The sequence below is a fragment of the Mesoplodon densirostris genome, chromosome 11 (genome assembly GCF_025265405.1).
Source record: "Mesoplodon densirostris isolate mMesDen1 chromosome 11, mMesDen1 primary haplotype, whole genome shotgun sequence".
NCBI lineage: Eukaryota > Metazoa > Chordata > Mammalia > Artiodactyla > Ziphiidae > Mesoplodon > Mesoplodon densirostris.
Genome location: NC_082671.1, coordinates 65446192 through 65471470, shown reverse-complemented (window position 1 = coordinate 65471470; position 25279 = coordinate 65446192). Strand labels below are relative to the sequence as shown.

The window sequence follows — 25279 nt, the reverse complement described above, 5'->3', positions numbered from 1 at the left end:
CCCGCCACCCCTCCTGGTTCTCCCCTTCGTTCACTGATACCTACAGCCCCTGGCCTGGCGTCTTGCTCTCTGCCCCGCCTCCCCCGTTCCTGCCGCTCTATCCACCGAGATGCCTGTGCACCAGCTCCTTCCTCAAGCTCCCCCTGTGCATCTGCGTGTACTCAGGGTCAGGGTCAAACCTTGCTTCTCCCCAACCCCCTCCCCCTGCCCCTCCGGGGTCCCCATGTCCAGTCCCCACTGCCCCTAGTGCCCACGGTCACTCATCTCATCCACTGCCCCCTCCCCTCCTGGCCCAGGTGAGAGTCCAGGGCTGGCCCTGCCCCCCCCCCGCCCCTCTTGGCCCTGGAAGCCCCAACCCCTGACCTCCCAGGTGGTTCCAGGTGGCTACAGGGCTCACCCTGCACCTCCTTCCTGTCTCTGCTCAGACACCACTTCCTCCAAGAGGCCCCCGACCCCCTGATCCCCATGACCCCTCTGCCCTCTCCATCTCCAGACTCTGCCTAATTCTTCTCAACAGACTTATTTTTAAGAACCATTTTCAATTTACAGAAAAATAGTGAAGATAGTACAAGAGTTCCCATATTTCCACACCCAATTTTCCCCATTATTAACGTCTTAGATCAACATGGTACATTTTTAAATTAATTAATTAATTAATTAATTTTTGGCTGCGTTGGGTCTTCATTGCTGCGCGCGGGCTTTCTCTAGTTGTGTCGAGCGGGGGCTACTCTTTGTTGCGGTGTGCGGGCTTCTCACTGTGGTGGCTTCTCTTGTGGAGCACAGGCTCTAGGCGCGCAGGTTTCACTAGTTGTGGCACGTGGGCTCTAGGGTGCAGGCTGAGTAGCTGTGGCGCACGGGCTTAGTTGCTCTGCGGCATGTGGGATCTTCCTGGACCAGGGCTCGAACCTGTGTCCCCTGCATTGGCAGGTGGATTCCTAACCACTGTGCCACCAGGGAAGCCCTAACATGGTACATTTGTTATATTAATGAACCAATATTAATACATTATTATTAACTAACACCCACCATTTATTCACATTTCCTTAGCTTTTACTAGATATACTTTCTCCGTCTCAGGACCCCACCTGGGATCCCACGTGATATCCTGTCTCCTTAGCTCCTCTGGGCTGTGATGGTTTCTCAGACTGTCCTTGTTTTTGATGACCTTGACGGTTTTGTGGAGGACTGGGCAGGGGTTTTGTCGGGTACCCCTCTATTAGGGTTTGTCTGATGTTTTTCTCAAGACTAGACTGTGGTTATGGGTTTGGGGAGGGAGGCCACAGAAGTGAAGTGCATTCATCCCATCAATCAGGGCACACATGACAACATGATTGATCACTGTGATGTTGACCTTGATTACCCGGCTGAGGTGTGGTTGTCAGGTTTCTCCACTTTATTCTGACTTATTTTTCTCCATAACATCAATCACAGCCTGGAAGTGTGTGTATTTGTTTGTCTTTTAATGTCTGATTGGAAGGTAAGGTCTTCAAGGACAGAGACCTCTCTCGTCTTTTTTATCCCCAAAGCCTGGCACATAGTAGGTGCTCAGTAAGTTAATTGATGAACTCAGTGCCTGCTTATGGAGCTCCAGTGCCAGGCAGTGAGCACTGGAGACAGAGCCACAAACAAGAGGTCCTAGTTCCTGCCCTCACAGAGCTTAAAGTCCAGCAGGGAGATCGTTACAAACGAAGATGTGTTCCCATTGCAAATGTGAACGGGGTCAGGGAAAAGGCCCTTGGGTGCGGTGAGAGCCATGATGAAGGGATGTGGCCTGGGTTGGGTGGGGGGAGGTCAGAGGATGATACGGAGCTTGAGACCTGAAGGATGAGTGAGGGCTGGCCCGGCAGTGATGGAGGGGAGTGTGTTCAGGGTGGAAGGACTAGCACATGCAAAGGCCCTGGGGCAGAGAGGAGCTCAGGGATTTGAAAAACACCAGTGAAGAGGCAGGGTGCTTGGTGGAGCTGTGGCAGTGGCCTGGGAAGGAGGTTTGGACAAGGGTGGTGGGAAAGGAGATGGCGGGAAGTGGATGCAATTAAGAAGTGGGCTGAATGGATGAAGGGGTGAAATCCAGGCTCCTGAAGCTGGAAGATGGTGTCCTGTTTCCTTCTCAGAGAAGGGGCAGGTTTGAGGAAGGGCAGGGGCGAGTTCAGTAAGAGATGCTCATGGAACACCCGAGCAGAAGGATGGTGCAGGGGGGGGCTGGACGTTGAGGGGTTTCTGGGACGTGGGGGGGCATTGGATATCGTGGGAGGGCCTGAGCTGGCCTTGGAGGAGGGTGGAGAGAAGGAAGAGGAGCCATCCAGGGTGATGCCCTTTAAAGATCCAGAGGAGAAGGCGGTGTCAAGGAGGACCCCCGACGCAAGGAAACTGGGAGGGTGGTGAGAGAGGAGGGTGGGAGCTGGGTGACGGGAGAAGGGGCTGCAAGGTGGGAGAGAAGGCAGCTGGGTGGAGAGGTCCAGCTCCCAGCCTCCCAGGATTCTCGCCCCCCAGGGAGGGAGACGGAGCAGGGCTCCAGCGTGGAGCCAGCTCCATCCTGCCGGCCTTTCGGGAATGGCTTCGACAAAACCAGAATGCCACAGGGCTGAGATGGAGCAGGATGCTGTGGTCCTTCCCCCGACTCCATGTGCTCCGCCTGCCTTTTGTCTGTGGAGCAACTTTAGCCAAAGATTAAACCAGAGAAGTGAGAAAATGCAGAAACAAAGGAGAACAGTCTAACGAGACTAAATAATTGTTTAGTCATTAAGCATAGTCAAGGACCTTGATTTCCTCCCCAAGTGCTCCAGATAATATTCTGAGCCGCACGTATCCTGTGAGGTGTCTTATAGGTACTGAAACCCCCACCAGGTGGAAGAAGTTAACTACATGATGACCAGACTGTAGCCATGACATAAGCTTCCACAATTCCAAGAATTGGCCTCAAGGAAATGGGAACAAACTGACCCTGGAACTAAAGAGTAATTGTAGTTCAAACAATCAAGATGACGCTGGTCAGACCACCAAGGACCAATTTCAAGATGACCGTCAGAGCTGTCTGTGCTGTTTCTGCATGGAGCCCCCTCCCTCTGTCTATAAAAGCTCTTGCCCCCGGTTGTCATTGTAGGGGGAGGGAGTCGGCCTTTGGACAGGCGTCCACCCTCTTCCACCCCTAGTTGCCGGCATCCAAAATAAAGCAAACTTTCCTTTCCACCATCCTTGCCTCTTTATTGGCTTTTGAGCAGCAAGTAGCTGGACCCCAATTTCGGCTACAGGGCTGCTGTTTAATTTAATCCGTTTAATTTACTTTTACTTCTGTTCTTCATGGGATTGTGTGTCTGATTTAATGTTTTCAAGTCAGTGGGAAAATAGAAATTTCACAGAAATTTGCTTTGTGGCCAATTTTGCAGGTGGCATCCATATCAGAGAGTGACAGAGGATACTCTAGTCTGGATTTGTGTCCTTTTGTTTATCTCTGAGAGGGCCAATCAGTGCCCATTTCCAGGAGGTTATTGGGACCAATTAGTTAGTTTTATTGGTTTTGCTTGCACAGGGAAACCATGTAATAAGTATATTTTTGATCAAGTCTGTTCAGGCATCTGTTTCATTTTGCGGAGAAGTGCCTTCAGCAGCGTCAGGCAAATGGAATTTTGTTCAGTGGGAGCCCTATTTCTCCGTAGATATTTTCACGATTGAAGCTGTCTTCTTTTATGATATATTACTCAGCAAATTGAAGGAAAACTTGTTGAGAAGAGGCTGGTCTAGAGAAATGAACACATGTGGACGTCCATGTTCATAGCAGCACTGTTGACAACAGCCCAAAAGTAGTGACAACCCGAATGTCCATCAGCTGGTGAATGAATCCGTGAAACGTGTCTCTCCATACAATGGATTCAGCTGTAAGAAGGAACGAGGTCCTGACACGTGCTACAACTTGGGTGAACCTTGAAAACATCGTGATAAGGGAAAGAAGCCAGACATAAAAGATCACGTATGACGTGATTCCTTTCATACGAAGTATCCAGAACAGGCAAATCCGTGGAGAAAATGGTTTTGTGGTTGAGAGGAGGTGGGGGAGGGTAGAAGGGGGAGCGACTGCCGATAATACAGGGCTTCCCTGTGGGGCGATGGAAGTGTGCTTCAGTGCGTTATGGTGATGGTTGCATAACTTTGTGAGTATACTAAACAATTGTGTGGAATGTAAATTCTATCTCAATAAAGGCTTGAAAAAATTAGGGTGCCGCTGGGAGCAGGCTCTCAGAGCTTGTCCGTAACGGCCCCTCCGGATCCCCTTCGGTCCACAGCTTTAGGCCCAGGGCTATCAGGGATGGTTTTAGTGCGGATATTAAGGGAGGGAGGGGGTGGACGTTTTATGGCTCGCCTGTGCTGTCTTGGGCCATGGGGGGCAGTGTTACCGACGTTTCCTCATTTGATCCGCCCGCCTGCATGCCATGGTGGGCATCATCTTTTCTTTTGGCCGAGTTCCCACATGTACCCAAGTCCCCGCTGGGAGGAGGCCAGTCTGCCCATGGTGCCGCCCTCCACCCGTGCTCCTGTGAATCCCACGGGAGCCCCGGCAGCCTGGGTGGGAGAAGCTTGCCTATCCCCTCGGGCTCTCCTGGCCCCTGCACTGGGGGTGTCTCGGTGTCCAGCAGCTCTCCGTTCCTGCGCTTGCTCTGGTCATCGCCTGGGCCCTCCTGGCACCAGCGAGCGAGGCCGTAACGCCTGTCCACCCCGCAGGTTCTCATCGACTGGGTCAACGACGTGCTGGTGGGGGAGAGGATCATCGTAAAGCAGCTGGAGGAGGACCTGTACGATGGGCAGGTGCTGCAGAAGCTCCTGGGTGAGTCCACGGGAAGGGCGGCCACCATGAGGGGTGGCCCCAGGCTGGACCACAAGATTCTCTACATGGTGACATTGGTCACTCGTCTGTAAGCCGCAGCCCTGAGCCCATGGCTCCCAGGTGGTGGCCCCTGGGGCCCCGGGTCACCTGCCCTCACGTTGTCTCTCGGGTGGGGGTCCTGCCAGAGCTCCCAGCCACGGGGCTGCAGAGGGTCATGCACAGCTTCCAGAACCATCTGTGGCCTCTACTGTTGCATGCATGCGTACAAGGGGAGCACGGAGATGGGGCACGAACGGGATGCCGTCTCCTCTCTGGGGCAGCCCTTCCTGCTGGCCTGCGTCTGTCCAGCTGTGAGCACCTCCAGCCTGTGCAGGCCCATCCAGGGCCAGGGTGCTGGAGGGGGTGGCCCCCAGCCGTGCCCTTCAGGGACATGATTTAGATGGGGGGTGGCGGGGGAGTGGCGAGGAGGGAGACTGACTGTGGATGCTCTTTTTATGTCTGTCCCTTGGGGACAGAGTTCCTCAGCAAAGTAACATCTGTAGAGCCCTTAGCATGGGGCCGGGCACAGGGCCTGGAGTCAATAAGGGGTTATGAACAACAACACAACAAAGACAAAGACAAAGACATGAGGAGTACAAGCAGGGCTGGTGGGTCCCCCGAGTTCCTCTGAGCACCGGGCACACGGTAACCATGCGTTGACCAAGTGAGTGAAGAAAGCCCTGCAGTTTCCTACCTACAAGGGCGTGGGCTCCTTTTTTTTTTTTTTTTTTTTTGTGGTATGCGGGCCTCGCACTGCTGTGGCCTTTCCCGTTGTGGAGCACAGGCTCTGGACGCGCAGGCTCAGCGGCCAAGGCTCACGGGCCCAGCCGCTCCGCGGCATGTGGGATCTTCCCGGACCGGGGCACAAACCCGTGTCCCCTGCATCGGCAGGCAGACTCCCAACCACTGCGCCACCAGGGAAGCCCAACGTGGACTCCTTTTATAGGAAGTGAAAAGGCCCTGGATAGACAAGTATTTGTCTGGATCTGTTGGACGTCATCACCATCCAGTCTCCAGGAGGGACCGTTTGCTGAACAGTCCCCAGGAAACTCTGATATATTTTCAGGGTCCCCAGATCCCTGTGAGTGTGGCCTGGTGGACTCAGTGTCCCCTTGTCCGCTAGGATAACTCACCTCCTAACGGTCCCCGGGAGGCCCTGTCCCCGCATCGGTGGGTGCAGACCTGCTCCCTGCGCTCTTTCTACTCACACTCTCACCCCTTAATGACCCCACGGACCAGCGCTGTCCTGTGCAGGGGTCTTCCCAACAGTCCGCCTGGAGGGCCACTCCTTCCAGGCAGGGCCAGCACTGGGTTGGGATCATGTTTTGTTCCACAGGGGTGTGCTGGGGAACCCGAGTCAGGCGCCTGGAGTTTGGGGTGTGCTGTTGTGGGGGAGAGATACTGAGGGGAAGCAGACAGGAGGGGCTGGGGCCGGAGAGGAGCATCCCGGGGGGGGGGCTGACCCGCAGGACGCACCCCTGCAGCTGCCCAGATGGTGGCCTTTGCTCAGCCTCTGTGTCATTCCTCAGTCCCGGGTCCCTGCAGGCGGTTTGCACACTCAGCACAACGGCTCTTAACAAACGGTCCAATCTTGGAGGGAAGCCTGTAGGGTCTTGTCACGTAGACCTGGCTCTGAGGACATGGTGATGGATGGCCCACACGCTGTTTTGTCCTTGTTCAGTCAGTCCTCAAAAAGCACGTTAGGAAAGAGAAGATTTTGCGTTTATTTTGGTTATCCCTTCGTTGGTTGAATGAATATCCTTTGGCCTATTGTGTGGCAGGTGTGGAGATGCAGTGGTGACAAGAAGAAGGAAGTCCCCATGCCCCACTGCCGACACCCGTTCTGGCAGAGGGGAGAAAGAGAACTATTGTGTGGTGGTTCAACCTAAAACACAAATAGATGCTTTAAGAGAGTGACAAGCACTAGGGAGAGAATCAGAGAGGTTCTGGGGCAGCGGGACTGGGTTGGGTGGAAGGGCCGGGTGGTCAGGGGCAGCCCCCCTGGGGAGCTGACATCCAAGCAGGCTTCTGCACAGTTGTCATGGAAAGAACCTTCCAGGCTGAGACTCTGAAGAGAGGAAGAGTCTGCACTGTTTAAAGAGCAGTGAAAGGTGGCTGCAGGTGGCAGGGGTGGACAGGTGGGGCCAGGTCACGTCCAGTCCTGACAAAGGCTTTTATTCCAAGTGACAGGAAGCTGCTAGAGGATTTGAGCAGGGCCGTGACAAGGTCTGAGTTAGTGTTTTAAAAGGTTGCTTGGGCTTCTGGGTACAGAATAAATGGGGAGGAGGGTCAGGAGGGGGGCCTGGGAGGTTAGGGCACCATCACAGCAGCCCGGGCATCAGAAGAAGTGGCTCTGTCCAGGATGGAAGTGGAGGATATTTGGGAGGTTAAAGCTGATAGAGGCATGAGGACTGCTGGCCAGGTTTGTGGCCTGAACAACTGGTGAGTGAGAAAGCCCTTGGGAGTAGCGTGGTGAGCGGGAATGAGGAGATGGGTGTTGCATCTGCTAATAGGGCTGATACCCATCCTGCCCGAGTCAGCTGCGGGGTAAGGGTGGAGATCAGCAGTGCAGAGATGGTTAATGCTGTGGGACCGGGTGGCCTCACCCGGAGGGGATGTTCCAAATTCAGTATTTGGCTGAATGCCGTGGGCCAAGAATTAAATAAATCTCTGTTCATCTAAGCTGAGAACCCCCATCTTAAAATGAACTTCTTTGGTACAAGAATAAATCTGAAATATTATCAAGATCGTTTAGTAACTGTCACAATTTTATTACTAAAAATGTTGGTTGGGGCTTCCCTGGTCGCGCAGTGGTTGAGAGTCCGCCTGCCAATGCAGGGGACACGGGTTCGATCCCTGGTCTGGGAGGATCCCACGTGCCACAGAGCAACTAGGCCCGTGAGCCACAACTACTGAGCCTGTGCGTCTGGAGCCTGTGCTCCGCAACAAGAGAGGCCGCAACAGTTAGAGGCCCGCGCGCACCGCGATGAAGAGTGGCCCCCGCTCGCCGCAACTAGAGAAAGCCCTCGCACAGAAACAAAGACCCAACACACCCAAAAATAAATTTTAAAAAAATGTTGGTTGGAGCTTTGTTGTTTCATGGTGTATCATTGGTCCAGCCATTCTCAGCACTGTCAGGTGCTAGATAGCTCTGGAGGTCACTGAACCAGACATGTGTGATGACAGACACTTACTTTCAGCAGAGAAGGATGGAGGAGGCATGGCTCTTAGGCTGGCACTGTCCACAAGGATTCTACTGATGGTGAAGCTGCCCTGGGTTATCAGCTTCCCTCCCTCTCTATGTAAAGACCTAGCTTCCCTCTGACTCTTGGACTTGAAGACTTGGCTGTTGGTGACAATGCTTGTTTATTGAAACAGTGCTTTAAACTGCTGCTTTGCTCACGGCCCAAAGGAGATACTTTCTCATATTTTCAGAAGCAAACATAAGAGTGTTGTACTCACTTACACTTTTATTTCTGATTCTTCTTGCATGCAGCTGTGGCTTCACTCACCCAGTCACCTGAAAAACTTGTATCCCTAAGCCTTAGATCTAGTGATGTGGTTGAAGTCTGTCTCTCAGGATCGCAGGATCAGCTCTGGATGTGCATCTGCATCTCAGCCTTAGACGCCTATAAATGATGCCAGTGCCCTCTCTGGGGTAGCGTGTCAGGGGTATCTTAGAGCAAGTACCCTGTAAGAAAGCCTTGCCTGCTCAAGGCACATCCTTTTGGTTCCCTCTTCAGTTGGCCCCAGCAGATGTGGTACTTGCTCTGCAGTGGCTGTGGTTGTCATTGAGTCCTGCTACGTCCGCTTTGTTGTCTGTGAGGTCTAACAAGAGGCTGACTTTGGCTCAGGCAGCCTTTTTAGCATGAAGTAGTTGCAGTTCCATCCTGTTGAATACGTTGCATAAATACTCCTAGATAGGCCATTCTGAAGTCTCTTGTGTGTCAAGTGCTTTGACATACCACTTTGTTTGAAGAAGAAAACAATGGAAGAGAATATCCAGATATTAACAGAACATCACAAGGTCTTGCCTGGTTGTATTAATGATGTGCTGTTACACTGATGAGATGCATTAGTAACCTACGTGATCACGTGATCCTGGGGCCCAGGGCTGCCAGGAATGATACTGATGGAGGCATTAAACTCTTTACTTTTCAGAGGCAGAAGCTAAAACGAAATAGGAGATTTTGGCTGAATGCCAGGCCAAAGCTGACTTCTGTGCATCTGTAGAGAGAAGAGGTCTGGGGACTGGGCCCGGGGCGGGATGGTCAGTGGTCAGAGGAAGGGCCAGCATAGGCGTCTGGAGGGTCCAGCTAGGAGAGAGGAGGAGCCAGGGGAGCACTGCATTCAGGAGGGATAGAGGAGGAGGAGAAGGCAGGAGTGAGGGTGATGAGGACAGAGCATAGACCTCTGGGTTTGGCCAGCTGTGCGTCACTGCACTAGGAGGCCCCCAGATGTGCCCGTCTCCTTAAGAGCGGATTCCGGGGGCAGCTGCCAGACCCTCTGCCAGGGCAAGTTTCAGGGGGTGTAACTCTCCTGCATTTGCAGTGTGGTCCAGGTGAGCCACCTGTGGGCAGTGACAACGCCCACACTGGAGCATTGAGGCAGCTCCCGGGCTGGCTGTTGTCCTGCTTCTGACTCATGGCACATGCTTCTCCTTGTGAAAGGCAAGGCCTTCCTTGTGTACTAAGTGTTCACAGCCCCGCATTCGGCCATCACTCACGTTTTTCAGCTGCCGCTGAGAATCCACCCCATCTTCCTCTGTCTCTTTCCATGCTAGGAAGATAGGGGTCCTGGCCACGCCCAAACCCTGAGCTGCCCCTGCAGCCCCATCAGCGGGCAGAGTGATGCTGGTGATGCGGGCGGCCAAGGACCTCGTTCTTTCCCACTTGGGGGAGTTACCTGAGACGCAGCCACAGGCGGCACCCAGGCACGGCCAGCCTCCTTGGTTTCTGTTACTGGCTGAGTTGCATCCCCCCCAGAACTCGTAAGACCTCGGGATGTGACTCTATTTGGAGACAGAGTCTTTAAAGTTAAAATGAAGTCAGGGTGGGCCCTCAACCCGTCAGATTGGTGCCCTTATAAGAAGAGGAGGGCTTCCCTGGTGGCGCAGTGGTTAAGACTCCGCCTGCCAATGCAGGGGACATGGGTTCGAGCCCTGGTCCGGGAGGATCCCACATGCCGAGGAGCAACTAAGCCCGTGTGCCACAACAACTGAGCCTGTACTCTAGAGCCCGTGAGCCACAACTACGAAGCCCATGTGCCACAACTACTGAAGCCCAAGCGCCTAGACCCAAGCTCAAGCTCCGCAACAAGAGGAGCCACCGCAGTGAGAAGCCTGCGCACCACAACAAAGAGTAGCCCCCGCTCGCCACAACTAGAGAAAGCCCACATGCAGCAACAAAGACCCAACACAGCCAAAAAAAAAGAGGAGACTAGGATGCAGACACACACAGAGGGAAGACCAGGTGAGGATGTCTACAAGCCTAGGAGAGAGGCCTCAGGGGAGACCAACTCTGCTGACACCTTGATCTTGGACTTCTAACGTCCGGGACGGTGAGAAAGCAAATTTCCACCGTTTAAGCCATCCACCCTGTGGTACTTTGTTATGGCAGCTGTAGCAGGCTGATACCATTTCCTTCCCTTCTCCATCAACGACTCCTTCTCCCCCCGGCATCATGGCAACCAGGTTTGGCTGGCGGCAGGGACAGCAGAGATGTGCTGGGCTCCCCGTCTCTCCCAGCGGGCGAGGCTCTAGGACCACCTGGCTCTCTGCAACCCTCCTTCCTTCCCCAGGGCCCCTGCTCCGTCCTGTCGCTGGTTTTTGAGCACCTGGGGACCTGCTGTGTATTTTCAGGGGGTTCATATGGGCAGACAGCTGTGGATTATTCAGCTAAGACCTATTAGATACAGATGGAGGGAAATCAGAACGCATAGACAGGAATTTCCATCCTCTGTTGAGCTGCTTTGTTTTGCCGCGAGCACTCCCTGCCCCCCAAGCTGAGGTCCTTCAGGTGTGGCTGACTCCCCGGTAGAGCTCGTGTCTCTGCTGCCTCTGGTCCTAGGACAGTGCCTGGCGCACAGTAGGTGCTCAGTAACTGTTTTGTAAGCGAATGAATGAATGAATGATTGGACTACCCTGAGCCCAGCCGATATGTTTGTGTAATGAGTGGATCCTGAAGGGGGGATATCGAAACTGCTTGTTCTTGTTCTCATCGAGGGAGGGGAGGGTCGGGGAGACAGTGTTGACGGAGCAGGGGCCTCTGGAGAAAACGCCTTACACAGAACTTTGCTGGGGAGCGCTGGCAGCAGCTCTGTGCCGAAGGCTCACCGCGCGTCAGGCTCCATGCCCAGCACTTTGTCATCACCCTCTCGCTTCCTGATCTCGCCGTGTCCTGCGACGTGGCTTCTGTTGTTGTGCAGAGGAGATCTATCGGGGATCCCTGAGTCTTGGAATGAATGAATAGGCGGGACGCCTGGGGAGCCTTCCTCGCCTGCCCCTTAACAGGTGTGGGGTGAGGCGTCCCTCCTGCTCCCCTTGGGAGGGGAGTGAAGGCACACGGGCTGGGGCTGGGGTTCAGCTTCAGTAACTGGGTCTTGAGCAGATGTGACCGTGCTCCAGGTTGCTCCCTGCTCACTCTTGCTGAGAAAATGGTAGCAGGTCTCTGAATATCTCATAATCCTTCTTACCGTGGGGTCCAGCTGTTAGAGAAAGAAGAATTGGGAGCGTACGGGTGCAGGGAGGCTGAGGCAACCCCTGAGGCCCTTTTGATTTTCTCACCAAAGTTCTTTTCCCTCTGGGGACCCACTGGCCCAGCCTTTTCACCTCCGGTCCCTTCCCCGCAGGTCACCTCCTTACCTCCCAGCTGCACCTTGAATCATCTCGTTCATTCTCTGTGCAGATGCTTGTTCCTGGGTGGGACGCCCACACTTTAATCCTTGAACTCCCCACCCCCCTTTCATCCTGGAGTGATTTTCTTTCTTTCTTTTTTTAAAAAAAGTTTTATTTATTTTTGGCTGCGTTGGGTCTTCGTTGCTGTGCGCAGGCTTTCTCTAGTTGTGGCGAGCGGGGGCTACTCTTCGTTGCGATGCGCGGGCTTCTCATTGCGGTGGCTTCTCTTGCTGCGGAGCACGGGCTCTAGGCGCGCGGGCTTCAGTAGTTGTGGCGCGTGGGTTCAGTAGTTGTGGTCCACGGGCTTAGTTGCCCCATGGCATGTGGGATCTTCCCAGACCAGGGCTCGAACCCGTGTCCCCTGCATTGGCAGGTGGATTCTTAACCACTGCACCACCAGGGAAGCCCTCTGGAGTGATTTGCTAAGGAAGAGGAGTGACTTGAAAGCTCGGAGTTCCGTGGCTCAGCATCCTGGCAGTCCGCACTGTTGCTGATGATCTGCTCCACTTTGCAGCCCCACAGAGGATGGGGAGACCTCAATGCAGCCGGTTGACCAGGTGGCCCTGAGCCCCTCCAGCTTTTCCTGACACTCTGCCTTTTGCCCTTGTCCTTCTTGTTGCAGAAAAACTGGCAGACTGCAAGCTGAACGTGGCCGAGGTGACCCAGTCTGAAATAGGGCAGAAGCAGAAGCTGCAGACAGTGCTTCAGGCGGTGCAGGAGCTGCTGCGGCCCCATGGCCGGGCGCTCCAGTGGACCGTGGACTGTGAGTGGCCGCCAGGATGGGGGCAGGGGAGCGGGGGAGCCCGGCCTCTGAGCTTCCTGCCGTGTCATTCGTCTTCCTGTCTGGCCTTGTGGGGTTTTTTTTTTTTTTTTTTGACATCTTTATTGGAGTATAATTGCTTTACAATGGTGTGTTAGTTTCTGCTGTACAACAAAGGGAATCAGCCATATGCATACGTATATCCCCATATCCCTCTCCCTCTTGCATCTCCCTCCCACCCCCCATCCCACCCCTCTGGGCGGTCACAGAGCGCTGGGCTGATGTCCCTGTGCCATGCGGCCGCTTCCCACTAGCCATCCGTTTTACGTTTGGTAGCGCGTGTATCAAATCTGGTCACACGCCTGCCCTGAGGGACGTAGCCAGGAGAGGAGCATGTCAGTAAGGGAGTTAGTCACGTCCGCGGTGCTCTGGTTTCCCCAAGCTTCAGGGTGGAGAGGCGCTGTTTCTGGATCAAGAGAGACTTCCAGCGGAAGTCTTCCAGATTTGGGTTATAAGACAGAAGAAGCTCTGTGGGGTTCTTGGAAGGACCCTCCACCCCGGATACCAGTGGTCCCAACACCCAGTGAGCTGTGCTACCCACCGATGCGGGTCCTCAGAAGGTGATTCAGGCCGGCCCCCAGTGTGTGTCTCAGAGAGCACTGGCGTTAGGAATACGTGGCATCACAGTATTTCCAGGCAGGACATAAACCCAGAAAAGTGAGGCACTGACCAGGACAGACTGGAAAGGCCTTTGTCCTGCTGCCCTTCCCCAGCACCGTCCCCACGGCAGCGCAGCCAGGAGCGGCTGAGATGCTCTCCCTGCCGCCAAGGGCCCCTGTTCTTGGGTGAGACCGAGGCTGCAGTCAGGTTCACCCCTGGCTTCTTGACATCGAGGCCTAGGACAGACCCAGGCCCACCTCCGGGGTTGCAGGGCTGGGGGAGGGGAATCAGTAAAGCCCTGGACAGCATGATGATAATCGTCCACATCCTGGAGAAGAGCTAGTGGCCGGGGATGGCAGCCAGGGCCCTAGGTGGGGCAGGAGGCACGTCTAACACCCCCAAGCACCGTTTGCCCTGCAGAGCCTTCCCTGTGTAGACGGTTGATTGCATAGAGGGAGAACTTTTAAGCACCCGAGATAATAATGCACATTGTTGTGGTGGGTAAGTGCCCAGGTGACCTGTTTCTCCCTGATCTTTTCCCTTCTCTTGTGCTGACTGTATGTTCCTGCTCATTCCCTCTCCTCACCACCCAATTCATTCCTTTTACAGACAACAGGCTTTTGAAAGTGCTTGCATAAGTCACCTGAGGTCAACAGGAAAGAAAAAATTAGAAGCCAGCACTAAATTCACACAGGCTGCTCATCAGCTTTTCTCCATTTTTCCATGGCCTGTGGTTCTGCCCGTGGTTTTCCTCTGAGGTCTTATTTTCACTCAGCATCTTTATTGCCTCCCCCCTCCCGCCCCCTTTTTTTCTTTTTAAATTCAAGTATAGTTGATTTACAATGTTGTGTTAGTTTCAGGTGTACAGCAAAGTGATTCAGTTATACATATATATATATTTTTTTCAGGTTCTTTCTCCTTATAGGTTATTACAAAATACTGAGTATAGTTCCCCATGCTATACAGTAGGGCCTTGTTGGTTTCACCGCCTTTTGGACATGGGCTCGGGGTTCCTGTCTCATGATCTAAAGCAGCCCCCTTCCTCCCTCCCCGACTAGCGATTCACGGGAAGAACCTGGTGGCCATCCTCCACCTCCTCGTGGCCCTGGCCATGCACTTCCGGGCCCCGATCCGCCTTCCCGAACACGTCTCTGTGCAAGTGGTGGTCATACGGGTAAGTATCACCAGCCCGGCGGTCGGCTTGCCCGCGGCTCTGCCCCAGAGGCTCCAGTACTCGTTCCTCCTCTAGTTTGCCTGCTTTCTTCTTTTTCCCCTTAAAAGACTACCTTCTCTTTTCTCCTCTTGACGAAATGTATGCCTTACTCTGGCTTCAGAGTAAACGACGGAGCAGGAACAATGGCCTTGATTTGAAGAGAGGCAGGTTCAAAGGCATGAGTGCGTGGAGGTTTACTTTTCCACATTTTGGAAAACAGCATTCATTTCCCTGCAAAGCCAAGTAGCCAGAATTCAGGCCTGTTGAATGAGCGTATTACTCACTGGAGAGGGCTGAGACCAGCGGAATGAAACAGACACCCCAATACCCCAATCAAAGCCTCTCTCTGTTCCCTTCCAATGACATCCATCATCTCCCATCATGTTTTTGAGATTTGCTTGCTCCACTTGGAAAAATGTAACTGGGAGCCAGGGTCCTTCTGACGGAGGTGGAGACACCTTTCTTGTCGATTTCCGCTGCGTTCAGGGGCACAGATCCTGCCTTGGCTTCGTGTGTGCAGTCTTGTCCAGTAAACGTGTATTAAGCACCTGCTGTGTCCCTGTGCCCCTCGCCCTGGTTACTTACCGGGGACACCGGTTGAGGAAAGTGTGCTTGGGTCCTGACGGATCAGCTGCTTCTGCCAGAGCGTTGAGGTTATGCTCGGAACATGGCTGTCTCTCGTGTTTCTGTTCCTGCAGATGTCCAGCTCCACACTCTCCTCTGGGTTTTAAACTTATCAGTCCCGTGGTCTCTGCGGTCTGCAAGGCTCTGGCTGATCCTGCGTTTTCTGAAGCCGTCTGACCCCTCCGTTTACCCCGGGAGCTTGGCTCCGACCTGATGGGCAGGAATGTTCCTTTCTGGCATCAGGCGAGGGTTACCTGCCGTTTGGCCCCGTTTGCCTCCTAAAGGGGAATGTTTGTGGTCGGTGGTGGTGTCAGGGACAGGGGACCATTCCTGCCACCCTCGTCTTAGACTCAGGATGGTTGGCCGGGAAAGGCTTCCCAAGGACACATGAGCACATGGTTCCCAAACCCACATACGTCAGACTCTGGGCCCTAGGAACACTCTGCAGCTCAGTAATTGGGGTATTTCCTTTCAGGCCTGCACTTTGGTCCAAGAAAATCTTTGGGGTTTTGCAGAACGTTCTACTTGTCCGGGCAAACAGTCACTGGCGCTTCCTTCCTTGACCAAGGTCACAGGAGGACTCTTTGGGCCACTCCCAGAGTGGGATGAAGCGGGGAGGGGAGGCCCCTGGGGACTGGCTGGTCTCAGGTCTTAGAGCTGCCCCTGGCCTGTCCCTCGACTCCTGGTTTTCCAGTTGAGATGGGGAGATGTAAGAAGTGTGTCAGTCCGTGGAGGGACGGAGTGAGGGAAGGGTCGCGTTTGCTACCTGGCAGTGTGGCCTTGGGAAATCACTTGATTTTCCTGAGCTGCAATGCTTTCCTCAAAACATTGAGATTCTACTACAGACTTTTAAAATATTCAGCCTTGGGACTTCCCTGGTGGCGCAGTGGTTAAGAATCCACCTGCCAATTCAGGGAACATGGGTTCGATCCCTGGTCTGGGAAGATCCCACATGCCCCGGAGCAACTAAGCCCTCGTGCCGCAACTACGGAAGCCCGAGCGCCTAGAGCCAGTGCTCCACAACGAGAGAAGCCACCGCAATGAGAAGCCCGCGCGCCGCAACCAGAGAAAGCCTGCACGCAGCAACGAAGACCCAACGCAGCGAAAAATAAATAAATAAATAAATAAATTTAAAATATTCAGCCTCGTCTGTCCCGTACCCAGCCGTGGGCCTGGTATCTAGTGGGTGCCTGATGCACATTTGATGTGTGAATAAGTGGATAAAATGTCTCTGGGCCTCCCCTGCCACTGTCCCCCGTGGGCACTCCTGAGAATCAGCCAGGGTGAGGCCGTGGGAAAGCTGATGGCCCCCGACGCCTGGCTTCTCTTCCTTCACTAGAACCAGTTGTGAGAGTTCCCTGGGAGGCCGAGCTCAGGAAAGCTCGGGGATCTTGGATCTCGAGAGGCGTCCAGGTGGGCTGCCCAGCAGGTAGTGAGCTCCCCCGTCCCTTGAGGCGTTCAGGTAGGGGCTCACGGTGGCGGTTGGGTTAGCGGGCTGCTGCGCTCCACCCTGAGGTCCGGGGCACACCACCACCGCCTCCTTCCTCTCCCCCACCATCGTTGCCTCTCCGTACCTACCAGCCTCCGGGACAGGTGTGTCGCACACCGTGTTACTGTCCTAGGGCTGCTGTAACAAAATCCCACAAACTGGGTGGCTTAAAACAACAGATATTTGTCCTCTCACATAATAGAGGCCTGAGGTCCGAATCAGGGAATCGACAGGGTCCCTCCGCAGGCTCTAGAGGAGGATCCTTCCGTACCTCTTCCAGCTTCTGCCGGCTGCTGGCACCCTCAGCTGCCCTGGGCTTGTGGACACATCCCTCCAGTCTCTGCCTTCATCATCACGTGGCCTCTTCCCTCTGGTCCACGTTCCTATGTCTCTATTATCTCTTCTTCTAAGGACACCAGTCATTGGGGAGGACCCACCCTAGTCCGTTATGACCTTATCTGAACTCATTACATCTGCGAAGACCTTATTTCCAAATGAGGCCCCATTCTGAGGTTCTGAATGGACGTGACTTCCGGGGGGACCCTGTTCAACCCGGTGCACGTGTGTTATTTCATCCGATGCCTCCCTCATGTTAAGTATGTCCCTTCATGCTCTTAACCTTTCCCAGCTGCAGGGCGTCGAGGAGTTCTTTGGGAGCGGGGATGTTTCTCCTGAGACTTCCCACGGCTGCCAGCTCTCAGAGGGCAGGAGAGCAGGGGGTGAGGGGGTGGGGCAGGTTCCAGCCACCAGAGGGTCACCCGTGTGGTCCCCTGCAGTCCACCCCCCGAGCATAGCTCAGGTGTGGTGTCGAACCTTTGTTTTGTTCTCTCTTGTCCCCGAGCTGGTCTCCCGGCCCCGGGGCCATCTGTACATGGCCTCAGCTGCCCTCCTGCTCTGTCTGCCCAGGTGTTGATTTATTTGTTCATTTTGGGGTTTTCAGAAGCGGGAAGGCCTGCTGCACTCCAGCCACGTCACGGAGGAGCTGACCACGACCACCGAGTAAGTGGACCTGCTGCTCTGCCCTCAGGCCCTGCACCAGCCGGGGACCTGCACACACGGGGGGCCATTTTCCCCTCCATGTCCCTTGACCTTGAGATGGGATTTTATCGCAAACGTCCACCCTAGCTTTCTATCCTCCGTGCACTTTCTTCAAAGTTTGTTTTGTTTTTGTTTTTGTTTTGCTGAGGAAGGGCAAGATAGCAGTTTGGTTTGGTATTTAAATGAGAAATTCTAGATCTTTTATTTCTTCCCAGATAGAAAAATGAGCAAATATGTGTGACATAGGAATTAGAACTTATTTACGCTGCCTGAAATCTTTTCTGGAAAGAGACAGGGAATAATAAACAAAGAAAAATATAACTGAGCACATTGAGAATCTCTTATAAGGAAGAAAAGGATGAGGGGAAATTTAAAACAGTGAACTTTCATATGGTAGGTATGCTAAACACTTCAAAGTTTTTAATGTTGGAACTAAGTTATTCTCCAAAGACTTTGGACTGTCATTCCTTATTTTGGAAGGTGAGCTTTAAGAATGTTGCGAGAGAGGGTGGTGGGGAGGTGTTTAGAATGGTCCAAGGGACCTGTTGTCCTGATTCATTTAGCCGTCTGTCTTAGCCCCGTCAGAGGGTGGGAGCCACGCCTCTAAACTAGAATCTTCCTTTGAGATAGTCCTGAGCCATCCCTTGCCTCTTAGAGAAGGCCAGAGGGCAATTTTTAAGAAGTCTAAGAGGCTTCAGATCTGTTGAAAATAGCAAATCAAATGGCTCTATTTTGCATGTGGTTTTTAGGAGGCAGACCATGTGAAGTATCCTTAAAATTCACTGCCTTTGTGCCTCCCGACTAAACCTGTTTCAGATGAAACAGAGCATTAAAAATGGATCGTCTCAGCTCACCCACCTGCTCAGTTCACAGAGTGATTAATTACTGTGTCATGAATTCATGTATGGTCTTTCAAAAAGCAAGCTGACACAGGAAACCGCTCCTGGTGTGGGAGCTGCCAGGTAGATGGGAGAGACGTGCGGCCTGGCATGTGGCCTGACGTGTGCGCCCATCTGTTCCAGGCCCACAGGAGGGGGATGGGGACATGGTGCTGAGCCTGGCACGGGGGGCCTCAGGCACGGGGGGCCTCGGGCAGCCCACTTGGCCCATTCAAGAGCAGGAGGAAGGCGGCTTGGGAGAGTCAGGGGTGCGCTGGCATCTTAGTTACCCATCATTGTGTGACAAACCACCCAACCCAAGGGGCTTAAAACAACGGTCATTTTATTTGCTGACAGGGGGTCAGCAGTCTGGTGGGTGGTGCTGGCCGGTGGGGCCCACTGTCCCTCCCTGTGTCTCTCGTCCTCTGGGCTTCCTCCCCGGTGCCCTCAGGGTCCCCAGAGAGTGGGAGGGCAGCTGCAGGTCCCTGCACCCCCGTATGCTGTGTCCCCACCTTCTGTGGGTCAGAGCAGGTCAGTGGTCACCCTGGATGGGAGGGGGAAGGCAGATGGCCCACTGAAGGGGGCAACGGCGAGGCCCATGGTGGGGGGTGTGCAGCAATGGGAAGAGGCTGTGCTTGGCTTTCCCTGTCTTGCAGAGGGTGAGGGAGCCCTGAGAGGGCGGCGGGGGGCAGTAGGAGCTCTGTCACCAGAGCCGGCCCCTGGGAGCGTGGCCTCAACGATTCACAGCAGCACCCGGCACCCAGAGGGCCTGCTTGGACACCCAGAGGCTGAGAGGACGCAGTTCCCCTCGAGGGCTGGCGGTCTAGCTGTCAAGAGCGGTTGTGTCTGTAGAAATGTGAAACCCAACCCAGGGGCCTTGTGGGAAGTGTGTGTGACCCTCAGGAAATTTCGGGGGCGGGGGAGCACCCTGAAGTCAGAGTGGAGAGAGGTTTCCAGCAGAAGCCGACCAGCCTCCTGCCTGGTCTCCCAGGCTCCAGGTTTGCTCTGTCCTATGGGTCACCTCCTCCAGGAAGCCCTCCCAGTTTGCCAAGCAGGAGTGGCTGCCTTCCTTTTAGTTCCTATAGCATCTGCTGTATGTCACATTTCTGGTGCACACGGGCTGTGTGGAAATGTGGGCTCATGAGTCTGTCTCACCATCAGGCATCATGCGGGCAGGGCCATGCGGTGTTTATTTCTGTATCTCCATGACCTACGCATAGTAGGTGCTCGAGAGACTATTTGTTAAATAATATGGAGGCAAAGAACTTGAGTCTAGAGGGGTTTGGGGATCAAGCAAAGGTCTCTTTGCCTCTCAGGACGCTAGTACACAGAGGGGAGCTGGGCATTCGTGATCTCAGATCCTCAGGGAGGAGCCAGCCGCCTGTCCTTTGTGGTTTCAGCTCTCACCTTGAATCAGGGCCCAGCCTGTGGTTCTCCAGCATCCTTTAGTTTTGTGATTCCCTGGAAGTACATCGTGCTCACTCCCAGAAATGTGACCTCTGGGTAATCTGCACCCTTGTATTTTAAAGTTTAAACTCAAGGTTTAAGCTCACGGTGCTGGAAGACCCGTTTTCTGCTAAAATGTTCTGCGTTACCCACTCCCGTGATTAAACAGCCCCCAAATGACATCAAAGGGGTGGTTTAAATAACGATGGCAATTTGCTGCGGATCTTGTGCAAACATTTAGAATCCACATAAGCACCTCTCATTTGTAATTAGCACGGGAGAGAATTTATCAAAATGTGACTTACATTTATATAAACAACCCTTCGACTGGGCAGCAGGGGGCTCCGACCTGCTGGTCGCCTCCACCACCTTCTACCATGCTGCTTATTAAACGGGGTTCTGAGCAACCCGTCTGATGGTTCTCTCTGTTCTCGTTTGCAGGATGATGATGGGTCGGTTTGGTAAGTAACCCAGGGGTTGGGGAGAGGGGATGGGGAGTCTGAGGTGGCCGGGCACTGTGGGGCTGCCCCAGGAAGCCCCCGGGGTTCACGCAGTCACACGGGCAGCAGGGCCCTGGGTGGGTTTTGGCATGTGGTTTGCTTCTCAGAGCTGTGGGAGCCTGGGCGGGGATAAGCAAAGTACGGTGGAGGGAGTGAACCAGGATAAAAGGGAGGGCGGCGACGTCCCAGTGAATATAGAGCCTAGTCAGCTAGCCGGAGGGAGCTTCCTTATGGGCTGTATTTTCGTATATAGTTTTCCACCTTAAAATCTCCAGCTTAACAGACCTTAGGGTGAGGCAACCTTGGCTCTGGTCCCAGCTGGGTGACCTTTGGCCTGCTCCTTCACCTCTCTGTTCCCCATCTGTGAGACAGGCCCTCGGGGTTGTCGAGAGGATTTTGTGAGACAATAAATGTTCACTCTGTTTGGCCCAGGGCCCGACTTTCTCTCTATTCGTGTTAGTTTCTCTATTACTGTTACTGTTAGTAATAATAAACTCTTGCTGTTCCCAGAGAACTGTTCCCTGCCCTGTTAAAGACCCTCGACCCCATCTTCATCTCAGCGAGGGATGGCAAATAAAGGGGCAGCTTGTGGCAGTGTATAGGCCCTTAGGGATGGGAAGCCCCAAGCTTTTGGCTGCAGCAAGAAGCAGCCTGAGCCAGGCTCACCGCTTTGGGGAATATTTCAAAACAAGAAGCCCTCAACACCCCCCACCAGATACCGTGTTCTCCAGGGAGCAGAGAGGGGAGCGTGGCTGTTAGAAGGAAAAATGGAAACCAAATAGAAGTTTCCCCCCGTGCCTTGGGAGCCTGCCTGCTGGAGCTGGTCCCTAGCTGCGGGGGCCTCAGTGTGAGGGGTGCACCCCAGAGGCACCCCACGGGCTTGGGCACGGGGCCTCTGTGACCTCATGGCGATTATGGGACAGATGGCACCCCTGCCCCCCGTGTACAAAGAGGGGATGCGGCTCTTTAGTTCTCAAAGGTCTTGAACCAGAGAAAATGCAGCAATTACAGGTCCTTAAGCTTTCTTAAGTAGTTCTTGAGCCGTGCTGGGCAAATTCAGTCTTCACTATTTTCTTAAAGTAGCAATTCAGTTCTTTTTAATGGCTTTATTATTAAAAAAACATTTAAAAAGGGAGAGGAAAGGAAGCCTCCTGTGTCCAGTTGCTGAGGGCCTCAGACAGGGTGGGGAGGGCAGCTCCCAGGGCGGCATGGGGCGCACAGCGTGGGCGACGTGGGCGGCCTGGCCCTGCCCTGGGTCTGGGTGGGGGCCCGTTGGGAGGGGGGCCTAGAGCACCCTTCTGTCGCTTCCCTGTCCTTTCTGCATGGAGGGGCTCAGAGCCCGTGGGCCTGTAGAGGCCCAGAGTTGACTTGAGCGGGGCCCTTGGAGCATCTTTAAGTGTTGCTTCGTTTTCTGTGTGTTTTCACTTCCGTGGGCGGCATGGGCCTGGTTTGGGGTTTGGGGGGCTTGGGGAGACTCAGTTCAGCTGGGGGCTACGCACGGCCTCCCGTGCAGAGGGGTAGCAGCTCGGCCAGGAAGGCCCTGGCAGCCCTGAGAAGGGGCCCCTGAGGGTCTGGTGGACAGGGTGGTGGCTCCTTCTGAGAGCCACCGGAGATGGCTGAGCATTGGGGGGCTGTGACACCCTGAGAAGCCGAGGAGTCTGGAGTCGTTCTCAGTGCTTTTGAGGCCGCCCATGCTCGTGAAATGCAAACAGGCAATTAGTGGATGACAGGCAACTCATCTGCCCCCAGTTTCGGCTTCTGCTGACACAGGCCCCGAGGCCTCCTGGTTACCCAGACATACGGCAGCTTCCACTGGCCCTTCTCCCGCGGCAGCCTTCGGGGCCCCCAGAGCCCCACGGCCCTGCTGAGATTGAGGTCGGACCCCATCACCTCCCTCCGGGGTGCTGGTCCCCCAATGGTCCCTCGAGTTGGTTCCTCTGCACCCCTCAATCTTCTCACTGCCCCCAACTTGCTGTAAGCTAAAGCCGCAGCCCTTGCCGGGGCCTCCCAGACCCCCTTAGACCACCCCTCCTCTCTGCCCTCCTCGCTCCGCCTGCATGTCTGTCACCCACAACAGCACCCCGGGGCTCCCCCTTCCAGCTTTTTAAAATTTAATTTCTTTATTTTATTTTATTTATTTTTGGCTGCGCTGGGTCTTGTTGCTGCACGCAGGCTTTCTCTAGTTGTGGCGAGCGGGGACTACTCTTCGTTGCAGTGCGTGGGCTTCTCATTGCGGTGGCTTCTCTTGTTGCGGAGCGCAGGCTCTAAGGCGCGCGGGCTTCAGTAGTTGTGGCACAAGGGCTTAGTTGCTCCCGGCATGTGGGATCTTCCTGGACCGCTGCGCCACCAGGGAAGCCCCCCCTTCCAGCTTTTGTACTCTCAGTAGCCTCGGCCGGAAATGCTCTCCCTCTAGATCCCTCCGTGGCTCACTCCCTCAGCATCTCCAGCTCCACTTACCAGGGAGGCCCTCCCTGACCCCCCGGCCTGAATCACCATCCATCCCCTGACTTGCCACCCGCCGCCCACCTGCTTAATTATTTCTTTATTCATCCCTTTGCTCACGGGGAGCACTTTGCTTTGTGCCCCGCCTGCCAGCCTCAGGGGGTCTGGACAGTCGGGGACCCTCGCTCGGCCCTTCTCTCTTTCCCTTCACATGTGGCTCCTTGAGCTGTAAGCATCCTGTGGGCTGGAGCATGTCTCCCCCGAGTGCATCCCCAGCCCTGGGCCGCACACATTCCAGGAGCTTCCGAAACAAGAGGCTTGGCTAATGTCTGCCCCGGGCAGGGGGTTGGGGGGCGGGTAGCTTCACTGGGAGCCAAGTTCTCGTCCTCAGTTTCTCACTTTAGCACTCGGAGTGGGGGATGGGGGTGGTCCACGCTGCACCTCCCCCAGGAGCCCCCCTCCCCCTCCCCGCCTCCTGCTGGCATCACTGTCCTGGCTGAGGTGGATGGGAGGCCCTTCTCTCCCCAGGGGAGCTGGGGAGCTGCAGCCTGATCTCCATGGCAACGGGCTTGCTGGCTGCCTCTCCTCCGCAGACGCCCCTCCCCCTCCCGGGCTTCAGGAAGTTGGGGAGAAAAGAGGAGAAGCTTTCTTCCTCTTCTTCCTGGTCTCCTTGTAGCCCCTGGTCTCTCCCCATCACACCTCCCCATTTCTGTGAACACCGCAGCTGGATCACACCATTCCTGGTCACCACCCTCCACAGCTGCTCACCCTCCAGTTGCACCCAGCCCTCTTAGCCTCCCCGCCAGGCCTCACCCTCTGGAACCCACTCTTGGCTTTCTGCTCCCTCTGCCTGGAACGTCCTGGCTCCTCCGCTTGCCCCAGCGAGGCCCCGGCTCAAACGTCGCGGCTCCTGTGGGAAGCCTTCCTCTGACCCCGGGCCTGTGTCCACGTCCCCAGGCTCGGGTGCCTCAGAGAGCAGGCCCGTCACACGGAAGAGGGAAGTGGCTGGAATATCGAATGATGAAGGGCTGCCCCTCAGCCTCCGTGTTGTGTGCGGCGGGGAGTTCTGGGGTCTGGGGCAAATGGGGGAGTCTGTGCCCCCGCTTCCATGGGCGGCTCATTGATCTGGGGAACGGGGAGAAAGAAGGTTCACTGTTGCCTCAGCTTCCATTTCTTCAAGAGAGTCCAGAAATTCAGAACTTTTGGACAGATCTTCCAATTTAAAAAAGGTTGATTCAATCAAAACCCACTTTATTTGGAGTAAACTAAGCGTCCCTGAAAGTTGAACTTGGGTAGCCACTGGGGGCCCCTGGCTGATTTGGCCGTTTTCTGCATCTTTCAGGCCTTTTTGGTACCCGTGCTTTTGTCCATCTCCCCCAGTCTGTGCCCTCCCGGGGGCAGGATTGCTCCCTGTTCATCCCTGTGACTGCGGGGTAGGATGAGAAGGCATCAGTGAACTGAGCATCAGTGACACACCTGCCAGGCAGTGGCTTGGCCCTTTATTCACCATCTAGCTTAATTCTTACACTGACGGTGAGCCTCGGGACTGTTTTCACTCCGGCCTTATGGCGGGAAGCGCTTTGCCTAAGTCACGGGCACCAGGCTCTCAACTGGATCTGTTTTCATTCCCAAGGCCACACACACCGCCCGGCTGTGATGCCATTTAGTCCCCCGGGCGCAGGTGAGCGGGGCGCAGGGGCGCTGGCCTCCAGACCCTGCGATGGCTCCCCTGCCGCCCTGACTCTGCCAGCCCAGCGGTGGCCCAGCTAAATATACCCAGCTGACGTCAAGGCTTCTCTCCTCCTGGGGGTTTTCTTAAGCTGCATTCAAAGTTTGTGTTTTACTTTGTAAAGATTTAGCTTTTCTCCCCCCCTCTTAGCAGACTGTCTTTTTGAGTATAATCTGACTTAGATGATTATAAAAATAATTTACAGCTGCTGCGGTAGACAAGCTGGATGAGGGAATTCTGCAGGGCTGGGCCTCTTGATTGCTGTTGGCCTTTAGGTGAAAGAAGTGGTGTGCCCCTCCCCCAAACGCACTCCCCACCCATGTGTTACACGCGTGTGTACACACCACACACACGCCTTCCTCTTTGCCTCTCACCTTCCTTCCTGCCATCCGCCCCCAAGGCCGAGGAGGAGGCTACCTGGTCTGGGCTGGACGAGGGTGTGAGCCGCCTGCCGGGGCCCTGGCCTGTGGATGCTGAGTGCCTGCCTTTTGGGGCAGCCTCGGGGGAATGGCTGGGATGCCTCCTCCAGACCCCAGCTCCGGCTCGCCGAGTCCCGACCTGCCTGCTCTTTGCCATTTCTCCCCACACCCCTCTCCCTGGGTCAGGCAGCGTTGTCCTGAAGCAGGCCCTGGGTTATCTCTGGTTCTGGGCTCCAGGCCTCTCCAGACACGTGGAGGGGTCTTCCTACCCCAGCGCCCCAGCACTCCGTGCTAGCGTTTGGGTCCAAGCCCCAGCAAGTAATAGAGGGCG

At 54.8% G+C, this 25279-nt stretch overlaps 1 protein-coding gene across 1 annotated transcript in view; it reads left to right on the top strand.

The window, feature by feature from the left end:
- The window catches only part of PARVB (parvin beta), a 116303-nt gene that overhangs the window by 72088 nt on the left and 18936 nt on the right, over nt 1-25279 (top strand). Inside the window, exons 4-8 of the mRNA XM_060113112.1 lie at nt 4714-4816; nt 12373-12513; nt 14229-14344; nt 17437-17495; nt 20300-20319. Of these exons, the coding sequence (XP_059969095.1) occupies nt 4714-4816; nt 12373-12513; nt 14229-14344; nt 17437-17495; nt 20300-20319 (439 nt within the window). The remainder of the gene's footprint in view (nt 1-4713; nt 4817-12372; nt 12514-14228; nt 14345-17436; nt 17496-20299; nt 20320-25279) is intronic.